Here is a 27050-nt window from a genome sequence, read left to right as displayed (position 1 = left end):
GATAGTGTTTGACTGAAAGCTTGGACGTGGTTTACCATGTTTTCATTTGGATACAAAGGACTACTGTATGTTATTTTGATCTTGATTTGACTTGTCACTCCATAGAACGCTCTTCCATTGCTCAACTGACGATGCTCCTTGCACCATTGTAGACAGCCCGATGGTCTCTTTTTTGAGAAAACTGGCCAGATGTTTGCAGGATGAATGGAGGGAAATATCAGCTAAAGTGTATCAGACACTAGTAGAAAGTATGCCACAGAAAGTGTCTAATGTCATGAGGGCCAAAGGAGCCCCACTTAGTATTAACATATGAAAATGTATTCTTGCTCAGGTGCCCAATTATTTCTTTCATTTTTTAGATTTATTTTTTTGGGGGGGGAGTGGGTGGGAAAAGGGCTTTTTTGCTTTTATTTTTTAAATGTTTTAAAATGTTATTAAACCATTTTCTACTACTTTGTAGTCTTCATAGGGGATTTAAACTTGAGATCACTTATACTATATACTGCAATACTTAAGTATTGCAGTATATAGTCATTTTAATATTGCCTATTAAGCCCTTTCACATGCAGGACCAAAAGGAGTTGTGCAAAGTTATAAAGTTTAGCCCCCATCGACAGTAATTGGTCAGTGTCCAACTACTGGAACCCCCACTGATTCCGAGAATGGGAATCCAGTCTGTCCCAGAGTGAATGGAGTGGAGGTCACGCAGGCATTTCGCTACTTCATTCACTTTAATGACAGCGCTGGAGATTGCCGGAATGCTTGAACTTGGTACTGTCATTGAGGTGAATGGAGTAACAGTGCACCTGCACGACCTCCGCTCCATTCACTTGGCGACCAACCAGACCCCTATTTTCAGGATCGTGGTGGTCCCAGAGGTCAGACCCCCGTGATCATAAAGTTATCGCCTATCCTGTGCATAGGGGATAACTTTACAACTTGGCACAACCCTTGTAATAAGCATCCAATCATTGCACCCTAGGGAGCTTTCACTATTATCTAATTAGTTAATTGCCATGATCAAAGCTAACTCCATTTGTGTCAGTTGCTGGTGGCTTTCAGCTGTCAAAAAGAGCTGACAGCCACCAAATAGGGAGCATATTCATCTCCTAAGGGTGCCTACCAATATTTTTTCTTGGGCTGCAAGAGCGAGTGCCTCACAGCACAGAGAAAACTCTGCGATATCGCACACATCAGAGGGTGGCATCAGCACCAGCCCTATAGAGAAATATATGGAGTACATTGCGGACTTCTGCCACAGCTGTGACAGCTATGGCAGAGGATTTCTTCATCCCCGCAGGGACCGCAGGAGTGAAGGAATCCTCTGCCACAGCTGTCACAGCAAGTCTGTGATTCTATTCCATTGCTTTCAATGGCATCGGCACTGCTGCAGCCCCATTGAAAGCAGTGGGTTGTAGGCAACCCCCGCGGCGATGATTTTTTCGGGGAAGGGCTTGAAATAAAAGCCCTTCCCTGAAAATCAGCCCTAGCTGTAAAACCCAGCCAATGACACAAGCGCTTTCTGGGGGCGGGGATTTTTTCAATCCCCAGCCTCCGGAACATAGAAGAAGACTGCCATGCCGGAGAGGAAAGCTGGACAGCTCTTCTAGGTGAGTATGATTTTCTTTTTTTTTACACTTATTTTGGAATGCTAGGGCTGCTTTCAATGGGACCACAGAAGCGCTAGCCCCATTAAAAGCAATAGGATAGCATCACGGACTTCTGCCACATCTGTGACAGCTGTGGCAGAGGATTCCTTCACCCCCGCGGTCCCCGCGCGGATGAAAAAATCCTCTGCCATAGCTGTCACAACTGTGGCAGAAGTCTGCAATATATTCCCTTTGTTTTCAATAGGGTCGACGCTGAACGATATTGCAGATTTTTTTCTCTGCACTGCGAGACTTCATTGGTTTCACAATCATCGCTCTAGCATCGCAAGAAAAAATATCGCTAGTGGGTAAGCACCCTTAGCCCACTCCATACACCCTTCATGACCATATAATGTATTTTAGGTGATGTTGTCAGTAAGTGGTTAAGTAACCAGAAAACCCCATTCCAACTCTACAGGTGGCAGGTAGGGTCCCAGCAACTGGTAAACAGCAAGATGACTCAATTTGTGGCTTGTAGGTTTTTTTCATAATTCTTTGCACTGCCCATTGATTTGAAGTCATAGCTTTGTAGCACCAGATCAGTCCAGACACTGAGTGCTGCCAAACCACTGTTCAAAGCTTATGGGCTCAGTTCCCAGACAATGCCTGTGGTTTGAGGTAAAGGGTTTTGGGTCAGGTATAGGTATGCAAATTCTGACCCACATGAAGACACGCACACCTCTTCACGTATTCCGCACATCCCCGTGCACCTTCACCGAAATGTACGCCGGGTCCCAACCAAGCATACATTTCTGGCATAATTGATGCCAGTTTGTGGTGTAAATTACACAGAAATCTGTTGGTCCGGGGAGCCACGCACCCTCCTGACAAGCACCACTTACTTTCTGGAAAAGTAGCAGGGCAGGAGCAAGGAAAGTCCCAAAAGTTTTGAAGAAGTGGGACTTGTGAAAAAATGTGCCACTTTTCTACGCCAGTATTCTGGCATAGATTAGTTAGTAATTGTATATCGCAGAATCAGGGAGGCAAACAGGTTATATTTGCAAAGCTCGGACCTGTGAAATGAAAAACTAGAGATAACGGATGCCTTCCTACACAACATATATTGCAGGTGCACATATGCATCACTCACATCTCCTATGGGGTCAGAGTTCATGTAAATTTCAGTTTTGTATTGAATTTTGGGCATATACTGTAAGGCCTAACGCCCACGGCACGCAGTGCACCCACTGTGATGCGGATATCCGCAGCAGATGCACTGCGGATCATCTATAAAATGCTTTAAAATGATTTTTAAATGCTTGCGGGTGATCACGGATTGTGAGGATTTTCTGCAAGGATGTACGCGGATCATCTGCGCGGAAAAATCCGCAACCCCACCTCCAAGCCTATTTCCCACCTCCCTAATTGCTTCTAAGCTTCAAATCCTCAGCAGATCCGCAAATGCATTTAAATGTATTTGTAGATCGCTGCGGATCCTAAGCTCCCATAGAGTTGAATGGAGCCACATCCAAGCGGTATCCGCGATGAAATGGAGCAGGCTGTGATTTTAGATCCATGTGGATACTAAATAAGTACAATAAAATCAAATCCACAAACCTAAAATCATTTGCGGAAGCCCCATTTATTTCTATGGGCAGCAATCTGTGCGGATCTTCGTGGCTCAAATTATGGTATATAGCCAGGTATCCTACTTTTTTTTAGTTCATTTGGAGGTATTTTGCTCAAAGAGAGTTAGGAACCCATCCAATAAGGTTCACCTGGATGTGGTGCTGGGCCTATGTGTTTTGATCAAAATATGCAGAACCTTGCATTTCTATGTGGTTAGTATAAACAACAGGTGTGCAAGTTTATTCAGATATTGAATGTGTATGAGTACTGAAGCATGTGTTTCTGTCTAGACCAAATGACAGCTGAATATGACCCTCTCTGTTAAATGTTCTCTCATATCCAATTTTTCACTCCAATAGTGTAGTCACTGTTACGTCTGCGCAACAGCAGGGCACCGAGCCTCATCACGGAAGCAAGACGTCGTACACACATGCCAGAAGCACACACAGAATGCACACTGAACACCAAAAGTAGGACTGCGTACTGAACTCACAGGCAGACATAACATATCCCTACTCTAAGGAGACAACCACCATATGAAAACCTGCCAGCAAGCAGGGTGATTGTCCCGATAAGGACGGCCCTGCGATGGACCTACCGATCCCTGGATGGCAAACAATCCACAGCAGGATAGGACGCAGCTCAGACCAACTCACAGAATAGGACTGTTCACACCTGATGTTTGGAAACCTACATAGACACTGAACATGTTACTGTTCACACCAACAGCCCAGGGAATTGCAAGCAAGGTAGAACAGGACTGTTCATACACCTTGTCTGGCACCTGCACAGACCCAAAGAACATAACACTGTTCACCACACATCATGCATAAAAGCCAAACCCTAGGATGACAGAAAAACTCAACACAGAAACCCCACACAGAGCTCACATGCATACAGAGAACCCATAACTAGCATAAGTGTCTTTACACCAAGGGGAAAGAGTCAGACACTGTACTGACATACAGGGAACAGAATCAGGCATCACTCACCTGACACATACATAAGACATCAGACATCTGGAAGCCACACCTGTAAAAGGAAAGGGGAGAGGGTGTCTGCATATGCTGCAGACGGGGACTACAGGTGTCCAGACCATCCTCAGGGAAGGTGAGGCACACTATAGACTAGAAATGCATAGCATAGCTCAGAGTGGGATCAACACAGAATGCATAAACAAGATAAAATGAGTAAAATGACCAGCATTTTCTGGCAAGAGAAGCTGGTATTTATATGCAACAGACCAGTGGAGATCGAACACCACATCCAGCCTACTCAATTAACCCCCACCTGTGAAGATGTGCTCATGGAAACCTGTAGAATCACAGGCCCCAGCCGCACAACCTAACAGTCCCTCTCCTCTTGCAGCAGCTTTAGACAAATTTGACCCAAAGTAAATTAATAGAAATCAACCTGCTGTGAGTTTAGACACTTGTACAGAATTAGTGAAATTCGGATAAAGGCCACTACAGACAATGCGCTCGCCATTTATGATAAGAAAAAGGTTGCTGATAGGTCGTAATGTCGCTATGCAAATCATGCTACAATGTTCAATAAGTCCTTTCGGTTTTCAACAATACTCTTTATTCGCTAAAGCATGTTTTCCACTGCTAAACTCAATGAGTCAGCCTTAATCGCTACAATATGCTAATGAATGCTGTCCTGCAGATCTGACACTGATGCAAACCTGCCATGGTAGACCTGCTCCGCAACAGTACCGCCTATCCAAAAAAAAGTAATAACTGGCAAGCACATCATTTGAAGTGGCCATTGTTTGAATTTTGTTTCAGTTGCAGTAACAGAACGCCCTGCGGAGGCCTCTGAGTTGGGGAAGTTACATTTCACTAACCCTAAACTTTATGCTTACCTTGACTGAGCCATTACTGTACATCTGGATCATATTTTCTGCTCCCTGTCTCATTCGCATCTCAATACCCAACTGGCGTTCTAATCGGGACACACGAGCTTGCTGGCAGAGGACACCTGGGGAAAGTGGGTTAACTGAAAGAAAAGAACAAGAAAAATAATACAACTTGTTAGTATGGGTCGAAGAGAGTTCTGATTTTAACTCATTTGTCCATTAGTTTCCCAGGAGATAAGCAGCAGCAGATATGTCTGGCAGCCATGTATCCCTCTTCGGAAATAAAATATACACAGAACACATGGTATGCATGCTTTACACACACACACACACACACATATATATCACATTGTATACTGTATATACCCAGCTTTAAGAAATGGTATTACCTGACTTTAGTTTTGGTGATGTAGGAGAGACATCAAGGTCTTCTAGGTCCTGTTTCAAGCTATTCAGTCTTCTCTCACAAGTCCTAAGCATGGTCTCTACATGTCCCAGGTTCTTGCGTTCTGTGGTTGCTCTCATGAGCCTCTCTGCTCCTTCCTTAATCCTCAACTCTCTGCAGATCTCTCTGCGCAGGCGTTCTCGCTCTTCCTCCAACCCCTGTTGATCCCCCTTGTCAAACTCCATGCCTGACAGGCTTCCTCCATCTATGCTCTGGAGCTCTTCATTATGATCCCCAACACTTGACCTTTCTTCTCTTGCTGTTTGCATCCCACCTCTGTCTCTCGGCCCCTGTTCCATATTGTCACTGCATGGAGTACATACATTAATCTGTAAAAAGAAAATGGTAGAGGTGAAGCTCACAGATAACTAGAAGTGAACTGAAAAGTTACATTATACGGTTTACACCATGCGTTGATAATGGCATGTAAGACATAAAAAGCACAAGACCCTCAGCTGCAGTATCTGGAAAAAAGCAAGTACAGTTACAGCCAAGTTCTCCTTACCTGCTCATTTGCTGCTGTTTGCACCCTGTTTCGTGTATGTAATTTCTGATTTTTAGGTGGTCTTCCCCACTTTATTGTTGCCCTGCTGTCTGCAATCCACTTTCATGCAGGGAGTGTGTAGCAAACCTAGTATTCTGCCAGTAGTACACTGTCCTGACTTTCTTGCCCTTACTTATCATGCTGCATTGCACAGGCCTGTGATCAAATCTGCATTGGGGCAGTACCTGGATGCCCACCTTTCCGCTGCCCTAGAACGATTCAGGCATTCTTGATAAATGGAAAATGAAGGATGAAATCCAAGGGCAAAATAAGGGCGAAGATGTAAAATCCTTAATACTTTATTATTGGCTAATCATAAAAATATGTAGAGATATACAAATGTCTGATAGCAACCGGAGCGGTTGCTAGCAGACATTTGTATATCCTACATATTTTTATGATTGTCCCACAATAAAGTATGAAGGATTTTACATCTTCGCCCTTATTTTGCCCTTGGATTTCCTCCGTCATTTTTCACTATTTTAGTGGATTCCGGACGCAGCTCCAAGGACTGTCCATGCGCCTTTTTGTGACCCACAGGTGAGCAGCACATTTTGCTTTTTCCATTTTTCCTATTCTGGATAAATGGTGATTAAACCCAATATAATATCTATACAGACACAGGCACACATAAACAGACACCCTCAGGAGAGGCAGCTTGAGGAAGGCTATCTGGCCGAAACGTTGCTGCTGTGGTGATGGGGCAATAAACTATGTCTTCATTGCATCCCTTTATGCTGCCAGTTCTTTCAATTTTTTTTTATGGTATACCCTCAGGAGACGCAGAGATCGTGGAGATTGTTATCAATGCCTTCAGTTCTGTCAGCCTGCAGCCTCTCAGTACACGGAAACCACATGTCAAGATAGTTCCTCACCCCTTTTTTAACCCCTTAGTGACCAGGCTTTTTTGCTTTTTTCTATTTTTGTTTTTTCCTACTCCCTTTTAAAAAATTGTAGCTCCTTTATTTATCCATCGACGTCGCTGTATGAGGGCTTGTATTTTGCAGGACGAGTTGTATTTTTCAATGGCACTATTTATTGTACTATATAATTTACTGAAAAACTTTTTAAAAATTCTTAGCGGAGAGAAATGGAAAAAAAACCGACATTCCACCATCTTTCGGTGCGTCCTGTTTCTACGGCGCACAAACTGCAACAAAAACGACCTGATATTTTTATTCTATGGGGCAGAATGATTACTACGATACCAAACTTATATAGTTTTTTTTTTGCTGTAGTACTTGTATTTTTTTTTTAAGATACTTAATTTTTTTCAATTATTTTCTGCGGTCATTTTGTGCGCGCAATAACTTTTTTATTTTTCTGTCGACGTAGTTGTGCAAGGGCTCAATTTTTGCGGGATGTCCTGTAGTTTCCGATAGTATCAATTTGGAATACATACAACTTTCTGATCGCTTTTTATTACATTTTTTCTGGAAGACAGGGTAACTAAAAAAGTGGATTTCTGGCATTCTTTATTTTTTTTTTCGGACAACATTCACCGTGCAGGAAAAATAATGCACTACTTTGATAGATCGGACTTTTACGGACGCGGCGATACCAAATACATATTTTTATTTTATGATTTAGATTTTTTAGTAATTGATATGGCAAAAGGGGGGTGATTTAAACTTTTATAACTTTTTTTTTTTACAATTTAAAAAACTTTATTGATCTTTTTTTTTTACTTTACTTTGAAGTCCCCCTGGGGGTCTTTAACATGCGATGCTTTGATCGCTCCTGCAGTATGACATAATGCTATAGCAGTCTATCAAGCCACCCTGTGTGGATAACTTGATAGGCAGTCTGCTAAGGCAGCCCTGGGGCCATTCATTAGGCCCCCGGCTGCCATGACACCTGCACGGATCCCCCGATCTCACCGCGGGGGGGCCGTGCGGGACCCCCAAACAGCGTTCGGGGCATTTAAAGGGTTAATAGCCGCGGTCGTCCGAGCGCGGCTATTGCCCGCGGGTGTCAGCTGTAATAAACAGCTGACGCCCGCGCTGTATGGAGGGAGATAGCGGCACTACCTCCCTCCATACACGTCCTGCAGCTGCAGGACGTAAAAACACTATAGCGTGGTCACTAAGGAGTTAAGGAAACGTGTCCTTGTTAACCCCTTAAGGACATGGCCTATTTTGGGCTTAAGGACGCAACGTTTTTTTCAAAAGCCATAACTTTTTTACTTTTCTGTCGACGCGGCCGTATAAGGGCTTGTTTTTTTGCGTGGCAAACTGTAGTTTTTGATGGTGCCATTTTGGGTACATAGACTGTATTGTAAAACTTTTATTATTTTTTGTAAGATAATAGGGAGAGAAAACGCATGAATTCTGCCATAGATTTTTTTTTGCAGCGTTAATCATGCAGCATAAATGATACAATAATTTTTTTCTGCGGGCCGCTACGATTACAAAGATGCCAAAATTCTTCTTTTTGCAATAAAACCCCTTTTTTAGGAATTTTTTTTTTCTAAATCGCTGCATTCAAAGTCCCGTAACTTTTTTATTTTTCTATGTACGGAGCTCTGTGAGGGCTTATTTTTTGCGGGACGGGTTATAGTGTTTATTGATACTATTTTGGGGTACATTCAGCTTCTTTATCACTTTTATTGCATTTTTTGGGAGGCAAAATGCTAAAAATTAGCATTTTGGCTTTGTTTTTTAGCATTTTTTTTTACACTTTTTGCTGTGCAAAATAAAAAGCATGTTCAACTAATTGTACATGTCGTTATGGACGCGTCGATAGCAAATATGTGGGATTAAATTTTTTTTTTTTACCTTTTTTATGCTAATCTGAGAGCATAAACAGAGCATGAAAGGACCTAAAAAGGGTTTTTTGACATTTTTTTGTACATTTTTTTTTTGTACATTTTTCTTATCTTTTTTTTTACACTATTTGTGTCCCTCTGGGGGACTTACAGCACAGCACTGATGATCGCTGTGTATCTGGTGTCCTTTTGCCATGGCAACCAGCCGGGCTCTCTGCAATTATATCGCGAGAACCCGGCAGCCTCACAAAGGGAGCGCGCTCCCTCTGTGAACCCTTCGCATGCCACGATCTTCATAGATCGCGGCAGGGAAGGGGTTAACAGCGGGGGCGCATATCTGATGCATCCCCGCTGTTGCAGCGTTAGGCCAGCTATCAGTGACAGCCGGCTCCCACTGCCGGACAGCACGAGATGTGTCATGATCTCACACTATCCCTATTACGTAAAGGTACGTCATTTTGCGGGAAGTACCCCGCTCCCATGATGTACCCTTACGTCATGGGGAGGGAATGGGTTAATACAGAAGCTCTGCAGCTAACGACAGAGAGTGGATTGCAAAGAAGCTGGAAGGGAGACCAATAATTGGTCGCCACTTCAAATGTGATTTACAGTGGTAGAATAACAAAATTGTTAATGCAAGTATATTACAGAAATGATGAGACTAACACAAGCGAGTAGATAAGCAGAAGTTGTCTGAGAAGTCTAGTCAGCTATCCTACTCAATGATTAACCCTTTCCAATCCAATTTGTATCCTGGTTTTCCTAGGGGGCTTACTCTTTTTCTGCCATTATACAACTGCGCTATCTGCTGGCTAAAGCCAGTACTGCATGAGGTGGTACATTGGAAAGACTTCGACAGCAGAGAGGCTGGCAATCTACAGTAAGAGAACCCCAACAGATGTCTTCCAACATCGGAGCTGTACAGCCTTAAAGGGGTTGTCCCGCGCCGAAACGGGTTTTTTTTTTTTTCAACCCCCCCCCCGTTCGGCGCGAGACAACCCCGATGCAGGGAGGTAAAGAAAGCTCACCGGAGCGCTTACCTGAATCCCCGCGCTCCGGTGACTTCTCTACTCACCGCTGAAGATGGCCTCTTCCTCCGTGGACCGCAGCTCTTCTGTGCGGTCCACTGCCGATTCCAGCCTCCTGATTGGCTGGAATCGGCACGTGACGGGGCGGAGCTACACGGAGCTACACGGAGCCCCATAGAAGACTGCAGAAGACCCGGACTGCGCAAGCGCGGCTAATTTGGCCATCGGAGGGCGAAAATTAGTCGGCACCATGGAGACGAGGACGCCAGCAACGGAACAGGTAAGTATAAAACTTTTTATAACTTCTGCATGGCTCATAATTAATGCACAATGTACATTACAAAGTGCATTATTATGGCCATGCAGAAGTGTACAGACCCACTTGCTGCCTCGGGACAACCCCTTTAAATCATAATGTCTTCAGAGGTCAGACAGTGGATTGGAAAGGGTTAAACCATTGTGCTTAGATAAACAACCAAGAGAGAAAGGCCACAGCCCCTTAATTGTTCTGCTCTTGAAGGCTGTATGGTTCGGACCCCGATGAAACACAAATTAATAGCCTATCCAATGTTTTTCCTGGAAAACTCCTCCATGAGTTTTTCCATGATAGACTTTCATGGCATATTAATCACTGGGGCCACTTGATTCTGAGAATGGGAGTGTACAGACCCTGTTCCTAACAGGGAAGTGGCTTCCTACAGATGTAGTAAAGTTTAACTTGACTTAACATGTCAAGATAACTTTCTGTGCCATGGTTTGTTTAGCTTTTCACTTGCTTTACAATGGCTTTTGTTATGCTAAGAGAACAATAGCTTTTTAATGCCTTTACATAACCTGTCATAGAAAGTTGTTACAATCAAGCTATACTTTGTTACATCTATATGTGTGTATAACTAGACAGATATGGCTAAAATATCAAATACCGACGCAGTAAACACCACGCTTAACGATGCGGTAAACACCACGCGCACCAACCAGACTTCCACCAAAACATATATCCAAATGTTACTTGTATAGCTTATAAGTGTGGTTAAATGTGAACCAAATTTCTTCCATATTGTCAATGTTTTTATCCTCAATCTTCAAGTTTAAGGGAGATTATGTGTCTAGAGATGAGCGAGTATGCACGCTAAAGGCAATTTCTCGAGCGAGCATTGCCTTTAGCGAGTACCTGCCCGCTTGAGACGAAAGGTTTGGGTGCCGGCGCAGGGGAGTGGTGAGTAGCGGCAGTCAGCAGGAGGGAGTGGGGAGGAGAGAGGGAGAGAGAAATCTCCCCTCCGTTCTGCCCCGCAGCTTCCTGCCCGCCGCCGGCACCTGAACCTTTTGTCTCCAGCGGGCAGGTACTCGCTAAAGGCAATGCTCGCTCGAGCAATTGCCTTTAGCGAGTATACTCGCTCATCTCTATATGTGTCCCTTCCGAAATGTTCCATGGTCTGCTGTTGCTGAATGTAGAGGATTTGCTAATAGTCTAAATAACTGTATATCTATGGATTGTGTAAACAGTAATTAAACATATCATGATGTGAGGATAAAGCAGTCTATCTCATATTATTATTCCAGTTTCCTGAACTATACAAGTATTGCATGGCTAAAGTATACCTCCATATAAAACAACACAATTTCACAAGCCATTAAGACCCCAACATGAGAATGAGAATCACACTGTCCTTCCATCAGGCAGAGATGGTACTGGCTCTAGCTGGTCATGTGATGCTGTGCTGATGCACCATGGGATTGCTAGCACAGCAGAGAGGAAGAGAAAGCAGGGATAATTATAAAAATCAAGAAGGTGCCTGATGCATTGAAGGGACTGCAATATACAGAGTGTGACAGACAATCAGTTGAGAGGGGCAGAGATGGAAAACTGAAGCTGCTCTTTAATTAACATCACTTCAAAAAAGAGAATTTATAACTACATACTTCAGAGAATTCTCAAGCTAGGTGGTGTCTCAAATTTGCAGTGTTTGCGCTGGGCCTTTGACTGTGCTGCACCACAGTTCATGTTCTATGGAGTGGGGGGGGGGGGGGGGAGTAACAGAGAAGTAATGATAGCAGAGGCTGGTCTGTTGTGAGGCCTGTCTGTCATTTAGCCGAGTTGCAATGACGGAGAGGAAAGAAGCCAGTGATGCACATGCCCTTTATGATGGCGCTCAGGTGCAGGCATCTGCGAACACTACTGCATATACTTTGCACTGTGTGGCAGCCCAGACAGCATTAGAGGTAATATTGAATATTGAGTGCGTGATCATGCAGAATGCACAGAACGCTTTGACCAACCTGATAGCTTTACTGCCACTATACAGCAAAAAGTTTGGGGGAATTCGCTTGCTCCTCCTGCAACCTTGCTAAGAAATGCTTATGAAACATCTACAGTTGTATTTGCAAGCTCTGATGGAACTTTTAATACATTAAATCACTTTGCTGAGAAGGGCAAGCATGGCCCTGTTTTATATACTTCATCTTCATCTGCCTCTGTGAATACTATTATACAGGCTATTTCAGGCTAGTGATGTGCATATGCATAGTGATGCAGAAAATGAACCTATTCTATGTGATGTTTTTCTAGCTGTGACTAAAAGCAATACTGTATTGGCTTCCCACTCTGCTTGGGTTGGTAGCCTGAAAGCAGATGTTGGATTTGTAAAACATAATTTGCAGAAAGTTACTTAAAGATTGTCTAAAGCTGAGATACCTATTCATTAAATGGAAGAAGAAACTGTCCCTATGCAGAATACAATTAGTAAATGCGAGCACTTTATCCGTACTTTGCAATATAAAGCAGATGATCTGGAAAATAGACTGAGGAGACATAATTTACAACGGGTGGGGGTCCAGCAGAGGTGAATGGATTGGATCTGAAAGAATTGTTTTTGAGGGATGGCTGAAATCAATTTTTGGGGAAACTTTCTTTGCTGTGGAAAGGTCTCATAGAGTTCCTGCTACACTACCTCCACCTGACGCCATCTGCGTTATTGTCTGCAGTTTCGTAAAAACGTATGTGGTCTTTGAATATCGCATGCAGGTATTTTTATGTGTTTTTCTTAATTGTGGTTCAAAAATACAACAAAGAAAAAACATGAACATACCCCAAGCATACTCTCACACATGTGTTCAGAAGACGCAGCTCGAAATTGTGGCATTTTTAACGCAATTTCGAGCAGCGTTTTTGCATTGTGATGGGTGAGGAGGTGCACTAAAAATGCAAAAACGCTAAAATAGAACAAACAGCTCTCAAAAATCACAGCGTTAAAAACACTAAATTCGAGCTCAGATCTGATTAACCCTATTAAAATCAATGGCAGCGATGTACCGCAGTTAGCACAGCGCTCGGGATGCTGTGCTAATAGCAGTAAAAACTGGTGTGTAAGAGTGGCCTTAGGGGCTGCAAACTAATTTTCCTGTAGTGCAGGAAATGGTCATGTTTGGAAAGATTACGCCAAGGGGCTAGCTCATGTATGCAGCACGATTTAGGTATGGGTACAGGGTGGAGGGGGACCCCGAGCTGAACTTTTGCACCTGGGCCCCCGAGCCTTTAGGTACACCCCTGCAAATGAGGTATGCACATGGGTAGAAGAAACCACTGGAAAACACTGACATGGAAAAGGACTTGGGGATTATAGTTAACTGTAAGCTTAACTGGAGAAAACATTGGGAGGCAATAGGTTGAAGTGTATGGACATATGTGTTTTTCGGTGTTACATACTGTGTTACTATGTTAGATACTTTCTTACTATTTACAGCAATTCCCACTGAAGGTAAAATAAAAATGGGAAAGAGATTTCGGCCATATTAGTGAAGATAAACGGGCCGCAGTGTTGCATACGATTCCAATGATATCTCTATCTGAAAGTCGACAAGTATCGCAATTGTATTTAGTCCATAGAATCTACTGTACTCCATTAACGTTGTTTAACATGGGTATTAGATTAAACTCAGACTGCCAGAAAGTTTATTTGGATGGTGCAGACTTAATGCATATGGTCTGAAATTATATAAAATTGTGTGAATTTTGGAATTGAGTACTAGTGATAATTAGAAAATATATCTTTTTGATATTGGTCTTAACCCCAGAACTTGTATACTGGGTATTATTGATGGGTATATTCTTTTGGAAATTCAGAGTGCATTGTATCAGGCACGGAAGCTGATTACTGCCCGTTGGATGCAGCCCCTCCCCCCCCCCCCCCCCCCCCCGCCAGTATGAGATTTTGTCACAAAGATCAGAGAGGTTATATCCTTGAATAGGAAGATGTATCAAAAAAGAGGCTGACTGGCTACATTTGAGGAAATTTGGGACCATGGTCTGATTAATATAATGGATAGTTCATATCCAGTGCTGGTTACATTGAGGTATACTAAGTATTGTAGAAAAGTTGATGGGAAAGGGTGAGAGAGAGAGAAGTGAGAAAGTGAAGAAGATTTAGGCTGGGTTCCCTCGGGACGGAAATCGTGCAGAAATCTCATGGTTTGGCCGCACCGAAAAAACACGAGACTTCTGCGGATAAGTGCTGCTTTAAAACCCGTGACAGTGTGCCACGGGTTTTGGAGCAGTTCGGCTGCTGGCATTTTTTCCTTTGCGGCTTTCTCTCCCCATAGAGAGGATTGAGGCTGCAATGGAAAAAAAAAGAATTGAAATGATGCGGCTGTCAATTCCCATCCACAACGTCGGCTCAGCGTGGCTTTACCGCAAAGCATTGGCTGCCCCGTGTGGACAAGATTTTTACAAAATCTCGTCCACATGGCTGGCTAATCCCGGGATTAGGAGCCGCGGGCGGATTTGCTGCACAGAAATTCTGCACAGAATTTCCGCGGCAAATCCGTCCCATGTGAACACAGCCTTAAGGTTTTTTTTTTTCCTTTTTGTGTGTGTCAATACTTTTTTATTGGAGACTAGCTTACCCGTCGAGCGTTGCTGTGAAGACAGACACACATACATACATTCGTTTTTATATATCTAGATAACAACCAATCACAGCGCAGCTTTCATGTTACCTCAGCAGTATAAGAAATAGCAACGAATCGCAGCGCAGCTTTCATGTTACCTCAGTAGTATAATATATAACAACGAATCGCAGCGCAGCTTTCATGTTACCTCAGCAGTATAAGAAATAGCAACCAATCACAGCACAGCTTTTATTTTACCTCAGCATTCCCAATATCCAGCAATTGTCTTGCGAAACGTTCGGCGGATGCATCATTTTGTAGTTGAACACGCATCCCGTTGCTCGTAATGCCTTTTGCTTTTGTGCTTGAGATGGAAATCAAACGATCTTTGTCTGGAGGGCATAACTGTCGACGATGCTCGCACGCGCGCCACCTATCGTAGGATAGATGTACTATGCCTATAACCTTCCCAGGAGTGTACTCAGCAACTTCCCAAAGTTTCATGGCGATTGGATGAATGGTGCAGTAATGCATAAAGGACAGACAGACAGACAGACATTCATTTATATATATCAGGAAGTGAATTAGATTCCGTACGTAAAATTTGGACGCTAATTGTTTTGCGCTTAGAATTGAATAATCCAGTTGGGACCCATTAGCGTTTCCTATTTATGACATAATCAATGCCCGTGCCAAATTTCAAGTTTCTATATGAGAAAATTACATTTCGTACGTAAAATTTGGACGCTAATTCTTTTGCGCATACAATTGAATAATCCAGTTGGGACCCATTAGCTTTTCCTATTTATGACATAATCAATGCTCGTGCCAAATGTCAGGTTTCTATGACATTGGGAAGCGAGAAAATTACATTCCGCACGTAAAATTTGGACGCTGATTCTTTGGCGCTTAGAATTGAATAATCGAGTTGGGACCCATTAGCTTTTCCTATTTATGACATAATCAATGCCTGTGCCAAATTTCATGTTTCTATGACATCGTGAAGTGAGAGAATTAGTGGCAGTGATGGAAATCGAACGATCTACGTGGGGGGGCGTAACTGTTGACGACGCTCGCACGCGCGCCATTTATCATAGCATAAATGTACTATGCCTATAATCTTCCCAGGAGCGTACTCAACAACTTCCCAAAGTTTCATGGCGATCGGATGAATGGTGTAGTAGCGCATAAAGGACAAACAGACACGCAGACAGACATTCAATTTTATATATATAGATGGAGGAGATAATGTTTAGCTTAAATATAGTTATTGTCTGGGTGGAGTAATGTTGTGTTCTATGTATATTATGCTTATACGTGTATAAATGTGTAGACGTTGAAGAGTAATTGTATTTAAAAACATAACTTCAATAAACACTATCTGATTTACAAAAAGAAACACCTAAATACCTAACTTTTGGCTTATTTATCAATCACACCTCTTCACACCCGGCCATACACATAAGATAAGCAATGTGGGGCTGCAACAAGAATAGTCCACACATCAGGATGGGATCTGCATCCTAAGAAGAAGTATACAAATCTATGATGCCTTAAATGTAACTATGAAGATAAAGGATCGTGTAAAGGCATAAAGAAAAAAATCCAAACACATCTGTCCTGCGCTAACCCAACAAACTACATCCACATTCCGGAATATTCTTTGTATAAGGCGTATGTATCAGCTGTCACATAGCCTGATATTCCCATCAATTCAGTATGAACTAATATTTTCCTATTTCCTCCTCCTTTGTTCTTCAGTCTTAGTATGAAACTGATTAGCTTGGGTAATTCCCGTGAGGATTCCAGGACTGGATGCCTCTACAGAATATATTTCATACCCAGGCATGAACATTCTGTACATATCCTACATGCTCTACTAACCTATTGAGTAGCTAGCAACCCTCTGTCAAAGTACAGCGTGTTACGGGCCTTTTCAGACGGAACTGAATTGTTCTGCAACACGCAGTAGAATCTACCCCAAAATCGTAAGTCTAAATTTATGGATTTGAGTCATTTTTAATTTCGCCTCAAAATCTGTACATTAGACATGTGGATCTTTGAGTGTTGCAGAACAATTCCGCCCATGTGAAAGGTCCCAAAAGGCAATGGAACATCCAAAAAGTGCTTGGTTTTGATAGAGAAACCGTGGTGGCAGCTATATAGTCATACCAACTCCTGGGGGCCTAGGACGTATTGATCAATGTGGTGCACCAGTAAATAACATAAAGGCAGTGTTGGATCTAACGGTGTTTAAGAAAGTTTATTAAACTTTGGGGAGTTGGTCAACTATTCATTCCCATGATTTAAAGGTTGACTAACTCATTCCCACGAGTTGAAGGTGTAGGCTGACTACAACTATGAGGAGCTTTCACTTTAAAGAATCCACCCCTCTCCCAGAAATAATGAATGCATGGGAAGTCAAGGCAAATAGCTATCCAACCTTAAAGGGGTTTTCCCACTACCTAAAATTGCTTCACAGCTACTCTGTTATTCCCAGTTACTGCTGACTAGGACATGTGACTGCTGCAACCAATCACTGCCTATAGGAGGTCACTGCTGTAGCCAGTGATTGGCTGCAGCAGTCCTGGTTAGCGGTCACCAGAAGGTACAGAGTGGTTGTGAAGCTATTATAAGTTGTGGGGAAACCCCTTTAAGATCCCTTTAACATAGTCAGAATATTTCCGCATTCTGCAGCTAAAAAGGCTGCTGTGGAATTCCACTCCCATTACCTGCATGTATATGTGTGGATTTTGGTGCAGAATTTTCTGCGTTTTCAGCTGCGGAACGCAGAAATGTTCCGCCCATGTGACAGGGCTCTAAAGGGGTTGCACAAAATGCAATATGGCAATTTTTTCCAAAAACAGTGCCACACCTGTCCACTGGTTGTGCAAAGTACTGCAGCTCTGCCCCTGTCACTGCTATTTAGCTATACCAGCCCCAAGCCATGGAGCACTCTTTTCTGTTGTTTTCCTATAGGCTTCTCTATGGAAAAAATGAACACAGCCTGTGAAGTTAACAATAGCAAACAAATCATTAAATAAAATGGTCTTTTGATTTCACAGCAGCGGGTTTATAATCTGTCCCATAATTGTTACACAATAAGACTTCCTGTTTTACAGAAGAAATCTCAACTGCGGGACTCTTGTCAGGCCTTGACTAGAAGTAACTGTGTGATCTGCAGAGGATAATTGTCACATAATTGTATCTGGCGCTCACAGCTTCCTATGTAAATAGGAAGAAAGTAAAAGAGGAGAGGAAAAAAACACCCGATGCAAGGGATTATGGGAGAGAAGAGTAGATAGAAGATGCAAGAGATTATGGGAGAGAAGAGTAGGTAGAAGATGCAAGAGATTATGGGAGAGAAGAGTAGATAGAAGATGCAAGAGATTATGGGAGAGAAGAATAGATAGAAGATGCAAGAAATTATGGGAGAGAAGAGTAGATAGAAGATGCAAGAGATTATGGGAGAGAAGAGTAGATAGAAGATGCAAGAGATCATGGGAGAGAAGAGTAGATAGAAGATGCAAGAAATTATGGGAGAGAAGAGTAGATAGAAGATGCAAGAGGTTATGGGAAAGAAGAGTAGATAGAAGATGCAGGAGATTATGGGACAGAAGTGTAGATAGAAGATGCAGGAGATTATGGGAGAGAAGAGTAGATAGAAGATGCAAGAGATTGTGGGAAAGAAGAGTAGATAGAAGATGCAAGAGATTATGGGAGAGAAGAGTAGATAGAAGATGCAAGAGATCATGGGAGAGAAGAGTAGATAGAAGATGCAAGAAATTATGGGAGAGAAGAGTAGATAGAAGATGCAAGAGATTATGGGAGAGAAGAGTAGATAGAAGATGCAAGAGATCATGGGAGAGAAGAGTAGATAGAAGATGCAAGAAATTATGGGAGAGAAGAGTAGATAGAAGATGCAAGAGATTATGGGAGAGAAGAGTAGATAGAAGATGCAAGGGATTATGGGAGAGAAGAGTAGATAGAAGATGCAAAAGATTATGGGAGAGAAGAGTAGATAGAAGATACAAGAGATTATGGGAGAGAAGAGTAGATAGAAGATGCAAGAGATTATGGGAAAGAAGAGTAGATAGAAGATGCAAGAGATTATGGGAAAGAAGAGTAGATAGAAGATGCAAGAGATTATGGGAGAGAAGAGTAGATAGAAGATGTAAGAGATTATGGGAGAGAAGAGTAGATAAAAGATGCAGGAGATTATGGGACAGAAGTGTAGATAGAAGATGCAAGAGATTATGGGAGAGAAGAGTAGATAGAAGATGCAAGAGATTGTGGGAAAGAAGAGTAGATAGAAGATGCAAGAGATTATGGGAGAGAAGAGTACATAGAAGATGCAAGAGATTATGGGAGAGAAGAGTAGATAGAAGATGCAAGAGATTATGGGAGAGAAGAGTAGATAGAAGATGTAAGAGATTATGGGAGAGAAGAGTTAATAGAAGATGCAAGAGATTATGGGAGAGAAGAGTAGATAGAAGATACAAGAAATTATGGGAGAGAAGAGTAGATAGAAGATGCAAGAGATTATGGGAGAGAAGAGTAGATAGAAGATGCAAGAGATTATGGGAGAGAAGAGTACATAGAAGATGCAAGAGATTATGGAGAGAAGAGTAGATAGAAGATGCAAGAGATTATGGGAGAGAAGAGTAGATAGAAGATGCAAGAGATTATGGGAGAGAAGAGTAGATAGAAGATGCAAGAGATTATGGGAGAGAAGAGTAGATAGAAGATGCAAGGGATTATGGGAGAGAAGAGTAGATAGAAGATGCAAGAGATTAGGGGAGAGAAGAGTAGATAGAAGAGACCAGACTATAATAGCTAAACTTCCATGATAGCTGCTAAGCTTTATCAATGTATGTCTCTATTGGAAACAGTATACATAGCTGCCTCTAGATAATTAAACTATTAGTGATAGTCCCTACACCTCCCAACGTCAGACAAACACGAATAAATCTCTATTGTGATGCCCGTGTGCTGTGCAACAGATTGCAGAAAGACAGCTAACTGACCCATTTCAGCCGGTGGGCTCTACAGACATACACTTCATTTCCTGTAAAAAAAAATTGCAGCATGACGACAGTCATCCATTCATCAGGAGTACAAAAAAAAATTAAAATGTGTCCTCCTACTGTCACTGGTCAGGGCTAAGCAATTCAGTTTTTTGTACACAAGAATAGAAAGGGGATGACGCACAGATCGCACACAGACGTAAAAATATACATGTGCAACACGAGAAAACGTGGATTAAAATGAGGTTATTTTTTTTAACCACCAAAATGAGACAAGTTCTTGTAATCAAAGACTTACTTTTTTTTTTTTTTGCTAGAACTCCCACCACCCAGGACTAATACAATACTGTTATACTCTACACACAGGACACAACACCTCCCAACATATCCGACCACTGGAGATGACTATAATACAATTCTATTATACCTAGACCCCTACAACCACCATAAGGACCGACCACTGGACATGACCATAGAACAACTCTATTATATTATACATATAACACTATAACCACCATCAGGACCGACCACTGGACATGACCATAGAACAACTCTATTATATTATACATATAACACTATAACCACCATCAGGACCGACCACTGGACATGACCATAGAACAACTCTATTATATTATACATATAACACTATAACCACCATCAGGACCGACCACTGGACATGACCACAGAACAACTCTATTATATTATACATATAACACTATAACCACCATCAGGACCGACCACTGGACATGACCATAGAACAACTCTATTATATTATACATATAACACTATAACCACCATCAGGACCGACCACTGGACATGACCACAGAACAACTCTATTATATTATACATATAACACTATAACCACCATCAGGACCGACCACTGGACATGACCATAGAACAACTCTATTATATTATATATATATAACACTATAACCACCATCAGGACCGACCGCTGGACATGACCATAGAACAACTCTATTATATTATACATATAACACTATAACCACCATCAGGACCGACCACTGGACATGACCATAGAACAACTCTTTTATATTATACATATAACACTATAACCACCATCAGGACCGACCACTGGACATGACCACAGAACAACTCTATTATATTATACATATAACACTATAACCACCATCAGGACCGACCACTGGACATGACCATAGAACAACTCTATTATATTATATATATATAACACTATAACCACCATCAGGACCGACCACTGGACATGACCACAGAACAACTCTATTATATTATATATATATAACACTATAACCACCATCAGGACCGACCACTGGACATGACCATAGAACAACTCTATTATATTATATATAAAACACTATAACCACCATCAGGACCGACCACTGGACATGACCATAGAACAACTCTATTATATTATACATATAACACTATAACCACCATCAGGACCGACCACTGGACATGACCATAGAACAACTCTATTATATTATACATATAACACTATAACCACCATCAGGACCGACCACTGGACATGACCATAGAACAACTCTATTATATTATACATATAACACTATAACCACCATCAGGACCGACCACTGGACATGACCATAGAACAACTGTATTATATTATATATATAACACTATAACCACCAACAGGACCGACCACTGGACATGACCACAGAACAACTCTATTATATTATCAAGCTACTAATGACGACCTGTCCGTCTGTGCGTGAATGAGTGGCTTTGTGAGTGCTCCACCCCTGATCACATGACGGTGACATCATCAACGGTCCTTCATCCCCAGTGATGGAGTTACATGCTCCAACCCTGATCGCATGGCAGTGACATCATCACAGGTCCTGTACGCACACGGCTGCTGTCCGGCTAGGTGTTCGTTAATATTCTATTGCAACTGAGGCTGCAGAAGGTTTGTAGTCCGCACGTAACCTGCACAAGGATGCAGAACCTTTGATGACGTCACCGTCATCTGATAAAGGGCAGAGCATGTAACTCCCTCACAGGCAATGAAGGACCTTTGAAGACTTAATCGTCATGTGATCAGGGGCAGAGCATGTAAGTCATTCATTAGGGATGAGCGTCACCGTTATGTGATCGGGGCGGAGCATGACGGTGATGTCATCACAGGTACTTCATCTTCACTGCTGTGCTGCTTCTGATCCCTGTTGTATGGGATGAACAATGTATGTAGCAGAACTGTGTGTGTGACATGCATGTAGCACAGCTGTGTGCCGCATTGCGCCACCAGATTCCTTGCTTCTAGGAGAGGTACATACATAATATGGCACCACATGGGGTCACTGTAAAATCCGATTAATAATGCTGGACGGCATGATTGCTGCCCCGCTGCTCCTCTGTTCTCAGCCAGCAGAGCGGTATCACTGCAACTTTGATCTGTACAGGTGAGTCATTGGAAACAGTCCAGTTACGGTATTAACTGTCTAAAGTAGCATTCAGATGGTCATTGGCGAGTTGCGCTTATGAACAATTCCTTTTTGCGCACGTACCCGCGTATTATGCTGTACTTTTTACACTCACAGGTCATAGTTGTTTATGCACAGGGCACAACCATGCCTCAATTTAAATGGATATTTAGCCTAATGACCTCTATGGCGACCTGTGGTGTACAAATGCGCGCAAAAGTAGAGCACGCTGCGAACGCAAAAGAAAGATGCTCCATTTGGTATATAAGGGATATGAAGTCTGATATGTGTTTTTAAACAGCAAGTTGTGAACATACTGAGGTTGCCATGAGAGACAAGTAATCAAATCCACTATACAAGGGGTCTTACAATTAATATATTGGTCAATATCGACTGAATGGCCAGTCTGGTGTTCATCATGTCACCCCACTCACACTATGAAGACTGCTCCAGTGGGGACGTTGCTTTGTCTAAAACCTAACTGTTCTAATTAATTAAATAGTTAGATTGATAAAACTATTAATTATTTGAAAGAACACAAATACCCATCATGAATGTCAAACAGAGGAATCTATTGTACACAATAGGGATCGATCTGATCTCTTACATAGGCTTCCATCTGTAAAACCCTCCAGTCTACCTGCGGTCGTATTCTTCACTGAACTTAGTTGCGAATTTCAGGAAATACCAGATAGTTAATAAATATACACCTGTTCTACATATTGATCTTATCTTTGTATCTATTCTCTGCAACAATCATAGGAATGTAGCAAGAAAAGCCCCAACTCTGGGTCAGTTATATGACCCAGTCTATTCTCTGACCATATCGGTCCACCGGCCACCGGGCTCAGGCATCCTGGGGCATTTATATGTAGACATTCCAAATGTGGGGTTTGTTATGTATATCTCAAAAACATTTATTTCATGTGTCACTGCAATTCATTCAATATTAAACAATGTTAAACAATATGTTCATTGTAACAGCCCTTATGTAGGGGAGTTCATCACTTGTGTGTCATGTCAACTTCAGTATGTTAAAAGAAACAAAGCTGAACTGCCTAAAGGCCCATTTAGACGCAACGATTATCGCTCAAAAGACGTCTTTTGAGCGATAATCATGGCGTGCCTTTAAGCGTAAGGTGATCGCTCAAACGGGGCCGCTTGTCTTCTGCATCCAGCTGTTCTCTGCTTGGAGCGCCGGGTTGTTATACAGCCGAGCGCTCCGAGCGGGGTATTCATGACACAGCTGGACTGCTGTGTTCTTCATACCCCGGTTGTTCACGGAGTGCTCAGCTGGTATACAGCTGTGCGCTCTGTGCGGAGTATGAAGAACACAGCTGGAGCGCTGTGTTCTTCATACCCCAGCTGTGGTTATCCAAGAAGGTTTCTGCGCATTTTTTCAGCATACATGCTGGTAATTTCCCATCTATTCGCGCGGCAGGCATTGAACGGGTCAGTTGTCCCATTAGGGGCGGGACCACCATCAAAAATGACTTAATACAGAAACATACTGGATTCTTCGGTTGTAAATCAGCAACCCCCTTGGTTTATAAGAGATCTGACCTGAATTTGCGTTACTAAGGGTTAATTGTCAGGCGTTAGATTTCCCTTTTTTCTGCTTAATCACATGGTGACTTTTTTGTTTATTTATTAACGCATACGCTCCTCTAAATAAGCCCTAAAGCCGTGATTTTATGCATGCTGGATGCTTTTCTTGCTGCATTCAGATGAATGGGTTCATCCTCTGTGCGAGTTCTGTCCGCGTCGGACACAGACAAAACTTCCGCGAGATCATTGGCTGTGTAAGGGATTATTCAGAAGAGCGTATGCGTAAAAATGTTAGCCGCTACGGAAAGTATTTTCGCATGAACGAAGTTGGGAGATGGCAAGAAGCAGGCTGATACGTCCGTGCTAGCCGATCGATCGCTTTTTCTTTTTTTGCGATCGAAGTGCCAGTTCACACGCTTGTGGGTTACACCCTTCCTGTGGAATAGAATGGCAATTAAATGCCTAATTAGGGCCAGCTGTCTTCTTTTATTTGCTGGGTAACTCCCTCCCCCTCCCTTTTCTTGAGCTGCCATAGAACCTATGGCAGCTTTCTGTGTAACCCACCAAACAGAGTAGGTCCTACCTTATATTAATGTCTTATATCAATTTTTGCCCCAAAAGAGGCACAGTATCTTATTTTCAGGGGGAAGGGGCTTATACTCACCTGGTCCGCAGCGTCCTGATGCCTCACAATGGTCCCCGGCGGTGCTGCAGCAAGCTGCAGTGTCCTCCGTGCTGACATAATTTCTTTCTGGTCAACAGGGCTTTGGATACCCCGCCTCCAGCAAAGTGAGCGCCGTGATTGGATCAAGCGCCAGCGCTCGATGAGCCAATCACAGCCATTCAGTGATGTCATTCGCTGAATGGCTTGAATGATCGAGCACCGGCTGTGATTGGCTGGCGCTCAATCCAATCACAGCGCTCGCTGTGCTGGAGGCGGGGTATCCAAAGCCCCGCCACCAGTAAGAAACTGATATGTCAGCGCAGAGGACACTGCAGCTTGCCGCAGCGCCGCCAGAGACCATCGTGAGGCACCGGGACACCGCGGACCAGGTGAGTATTGATGTTTTTTTTTTTTTCCATGTAGGTTAGCTAGGGCTTATATTTCAAGCCTCCCCCAAAAACCAAAGTAGGGCTTATTATCGGGGGGGAAACTGTATATTTTCACGGACGAAGATTTTTCGTAGAAAAAACACTTTCATCTGAAAGAATCTACTGAAATCACGGACATCGCTTCATCATGTTAAATGCTCTGGTACGGAGTTTGAAAAAGGTGGTGAAGGGGAAGGTTTGTGCCTACGGCCAACTGAGTAGATTCTCAGTCAGATATTGCACATTAAACTGCCCTGTGTGAATGCAGCCTTAGGGCTTTTACCCACTAGCGTTTTTTTAATGCTGCTATATCGCTGCGTTTTTTTCAATGGGACTTTCTAATGTTAAAATCGCATCGCACAAAAATCGCAAGTTTGTGCTTTTGCGATTTTTGTGTGATGCGATTTTAACATTAGAAAGGCCCATTAAAAAAACGCAGCGATATAGCAGCATTAAAAAAACGCTAGTGGGTAAAAGCCCTAAGGCTGCATTCACACAGGGCAGTTTGGTTGCAATAAAAACAGCACCAAAAAGTGCATTGGTGAAACCCTGGGTGTTCTTGTAGTAAAATGTAGCAATAACGCATGCAGTTTTGTAAATGCACTTTTTGGTGCCGTTTTTCTTGCAATCGAACTGCCCCATGTGAATGGAGCCTGAGGCTACTGTCGCACGGCTGAAAATCTAATGCATGCTTTGTGTGTTGCAAGACGCACTAAACCTGCGCGGATATGAACTCCATTCTTTTGGAGTCCCTCAGGGCCTAAACAGATGGGCATGTTTCAGTCCCACTAACAGGACAAAACCAAACCATTGATTTCAATGGTTTTGTTTCCACTAGAGGGATTCTTGCGCATCGGGAAGATCTATCTTCCCGCTTTTTTCTCAACCTCATGCAGACTAGTACGGAGCTTGAATACTAACCACCCCCTACCCCCCCCCCCCCCCCAAAAAAAAAACAACTGGTTCATGCGCTGATAGTTGCAGTGAGCGTATTAGCGCATGTGCTCATGTGTTTTGCCCTGAGGCTGCATCCGCACGGGCTACAAAATCTCATTACAAAATCATGGCCACAATGTCAAGCCCGTGGTTTCCAATGGGTTCTTTCACAGGAGTGATGTTTCGTAGCGAGATTTTGTAGTCCGTGTGGATGCAGCCTCCCTGCCAGGTCTCTTCACAGAATACAGGTCAGGGGCGTAAGTAAAGGCTCAGGGGCCCTGATGCAAAAGGTGAGCTGGGGCCCTTACTCTATCTGTATCTGTACCCGTACCCATACCTAAACCATGCTATACAGAGACATAACTTGAAGCTTCTGGGCCCCAATGCAAAACCTGTAACAGGGCCCCCAACTATAATGCTTTATTCATAGTACTGGGCTCCCTATATGGAGAAGATAGGCCTTATGAACCCCTAAGGCTCCTGGGCCCGGGTGCAACCGCATCCCCTGCACCCTCTATAGTTACGCCCCTGCAGGTGATTGTAGGGACCCTTCTAACAAATAGGGATTGTCCAAAACTCCAGTGAGTGCGGAATATGAATATTGTGGTTATGTATATCAACTGCAAGAGGGGTAATTTAATGCTCTTGGGCTCCAGTGCAAAAGCTGTAAGAAGGTTCCAACTGTGACCTATCATGTATGGCGCTGATCTCATGGGGAACAGAGAGACCTTTGGGCTTCCTTAGAGTTCCTTTATACAGACCGCTGCGCCGCCATTCACTGTGGGAACAATCTTTTGGACATCTGCGTCCAACAGGTCGTCCCATGTAAAATGGCCCTTAGACTCAAGCGCCCAGATGTCATTGCTGTGCCCTCGGTTACACCAAACGTCTGAGTCCTGATTGAAGTGTTGAAGCTATTTAAATCTATCAAATACTTACATTATCTGATACCTTTTTTTATTACATACTCAAGATTTGTTTCTCCAAGCTACGGCTTCATTGTAGGTGATTGGATTGTAAATGGGAAGGGGCAATAATTTAAAAGAGGAGCTGATATGGTTGGGGCTCCTGCACTTGCACAGCATTGTGCCCTCTGGTGGCGGTGACTGCAAATTTGAGAAATTAGTTCAACTTCTTAAATGGAAAAACCTTTCACCCACACAGGCAAATAAGGCACTTGCTTAAAAAAGGCAAAGACTGGATTACTTTCATTAACGCCCTCCCTCCCGCAATACTTACTGAAAAGGACAAGCCTCATACATAAT

The 27050-nt window shown here is 42.9% G+C and overlaps 1 protein-coding gene across 3 annotated transcripts in view; it reads right to left on the bottom strand.

The window, feature by feature from the left end:
• The window catches only part of LOC136612689 (serine/threonine-protein kinase N1-like), a 99316-nt gene that overhangs the window by 51323 nt on the left and 20943 nt on the right, over positions 1-27050 (bottom strand). For all 3 annotated transcript variants that reach the window (XM_066593214.1, XM_066593212.1, XM_066593213.1), the window contains exons 2-3: positions 5469-5853; positions 5086-5219 (exon numbers count right to left, since the gene is read on the bottom strand). In XM_066593214.1, coding sequence (XP_066449311.1) covers positions 5086-5219; positions 5469-5823 — 489 coding nt within the window. In that variant the 5' untranslated portion in view covers positions 5824-5853. The remainder of the gene's footprint in view (positions 1-5085; positions 5220-5468; positions 5854-27050) is intronic.

Source organism: Eleutherodactylus coqui, chromosome 2, assembly GCF_035609145.1.
Source record: "Eleutherodactylus coqui strain aEleCoq1 chromosome 2, aEleCoq1.hap1, whole genome shotgun sequence".
Classification (NCBI taxonomy): Eukaryota; Metazoa; Chordata; class Amphibia; order Anura; family Eleutherodactylidae; genus Eleutherodactylus; species Eleutherodactylus coqui.
The sequence above is the reverse complement of the archived record's forward strand: the minus strand, read 5'-3'. Positions and strand labels throughout refer to the sequence as shown.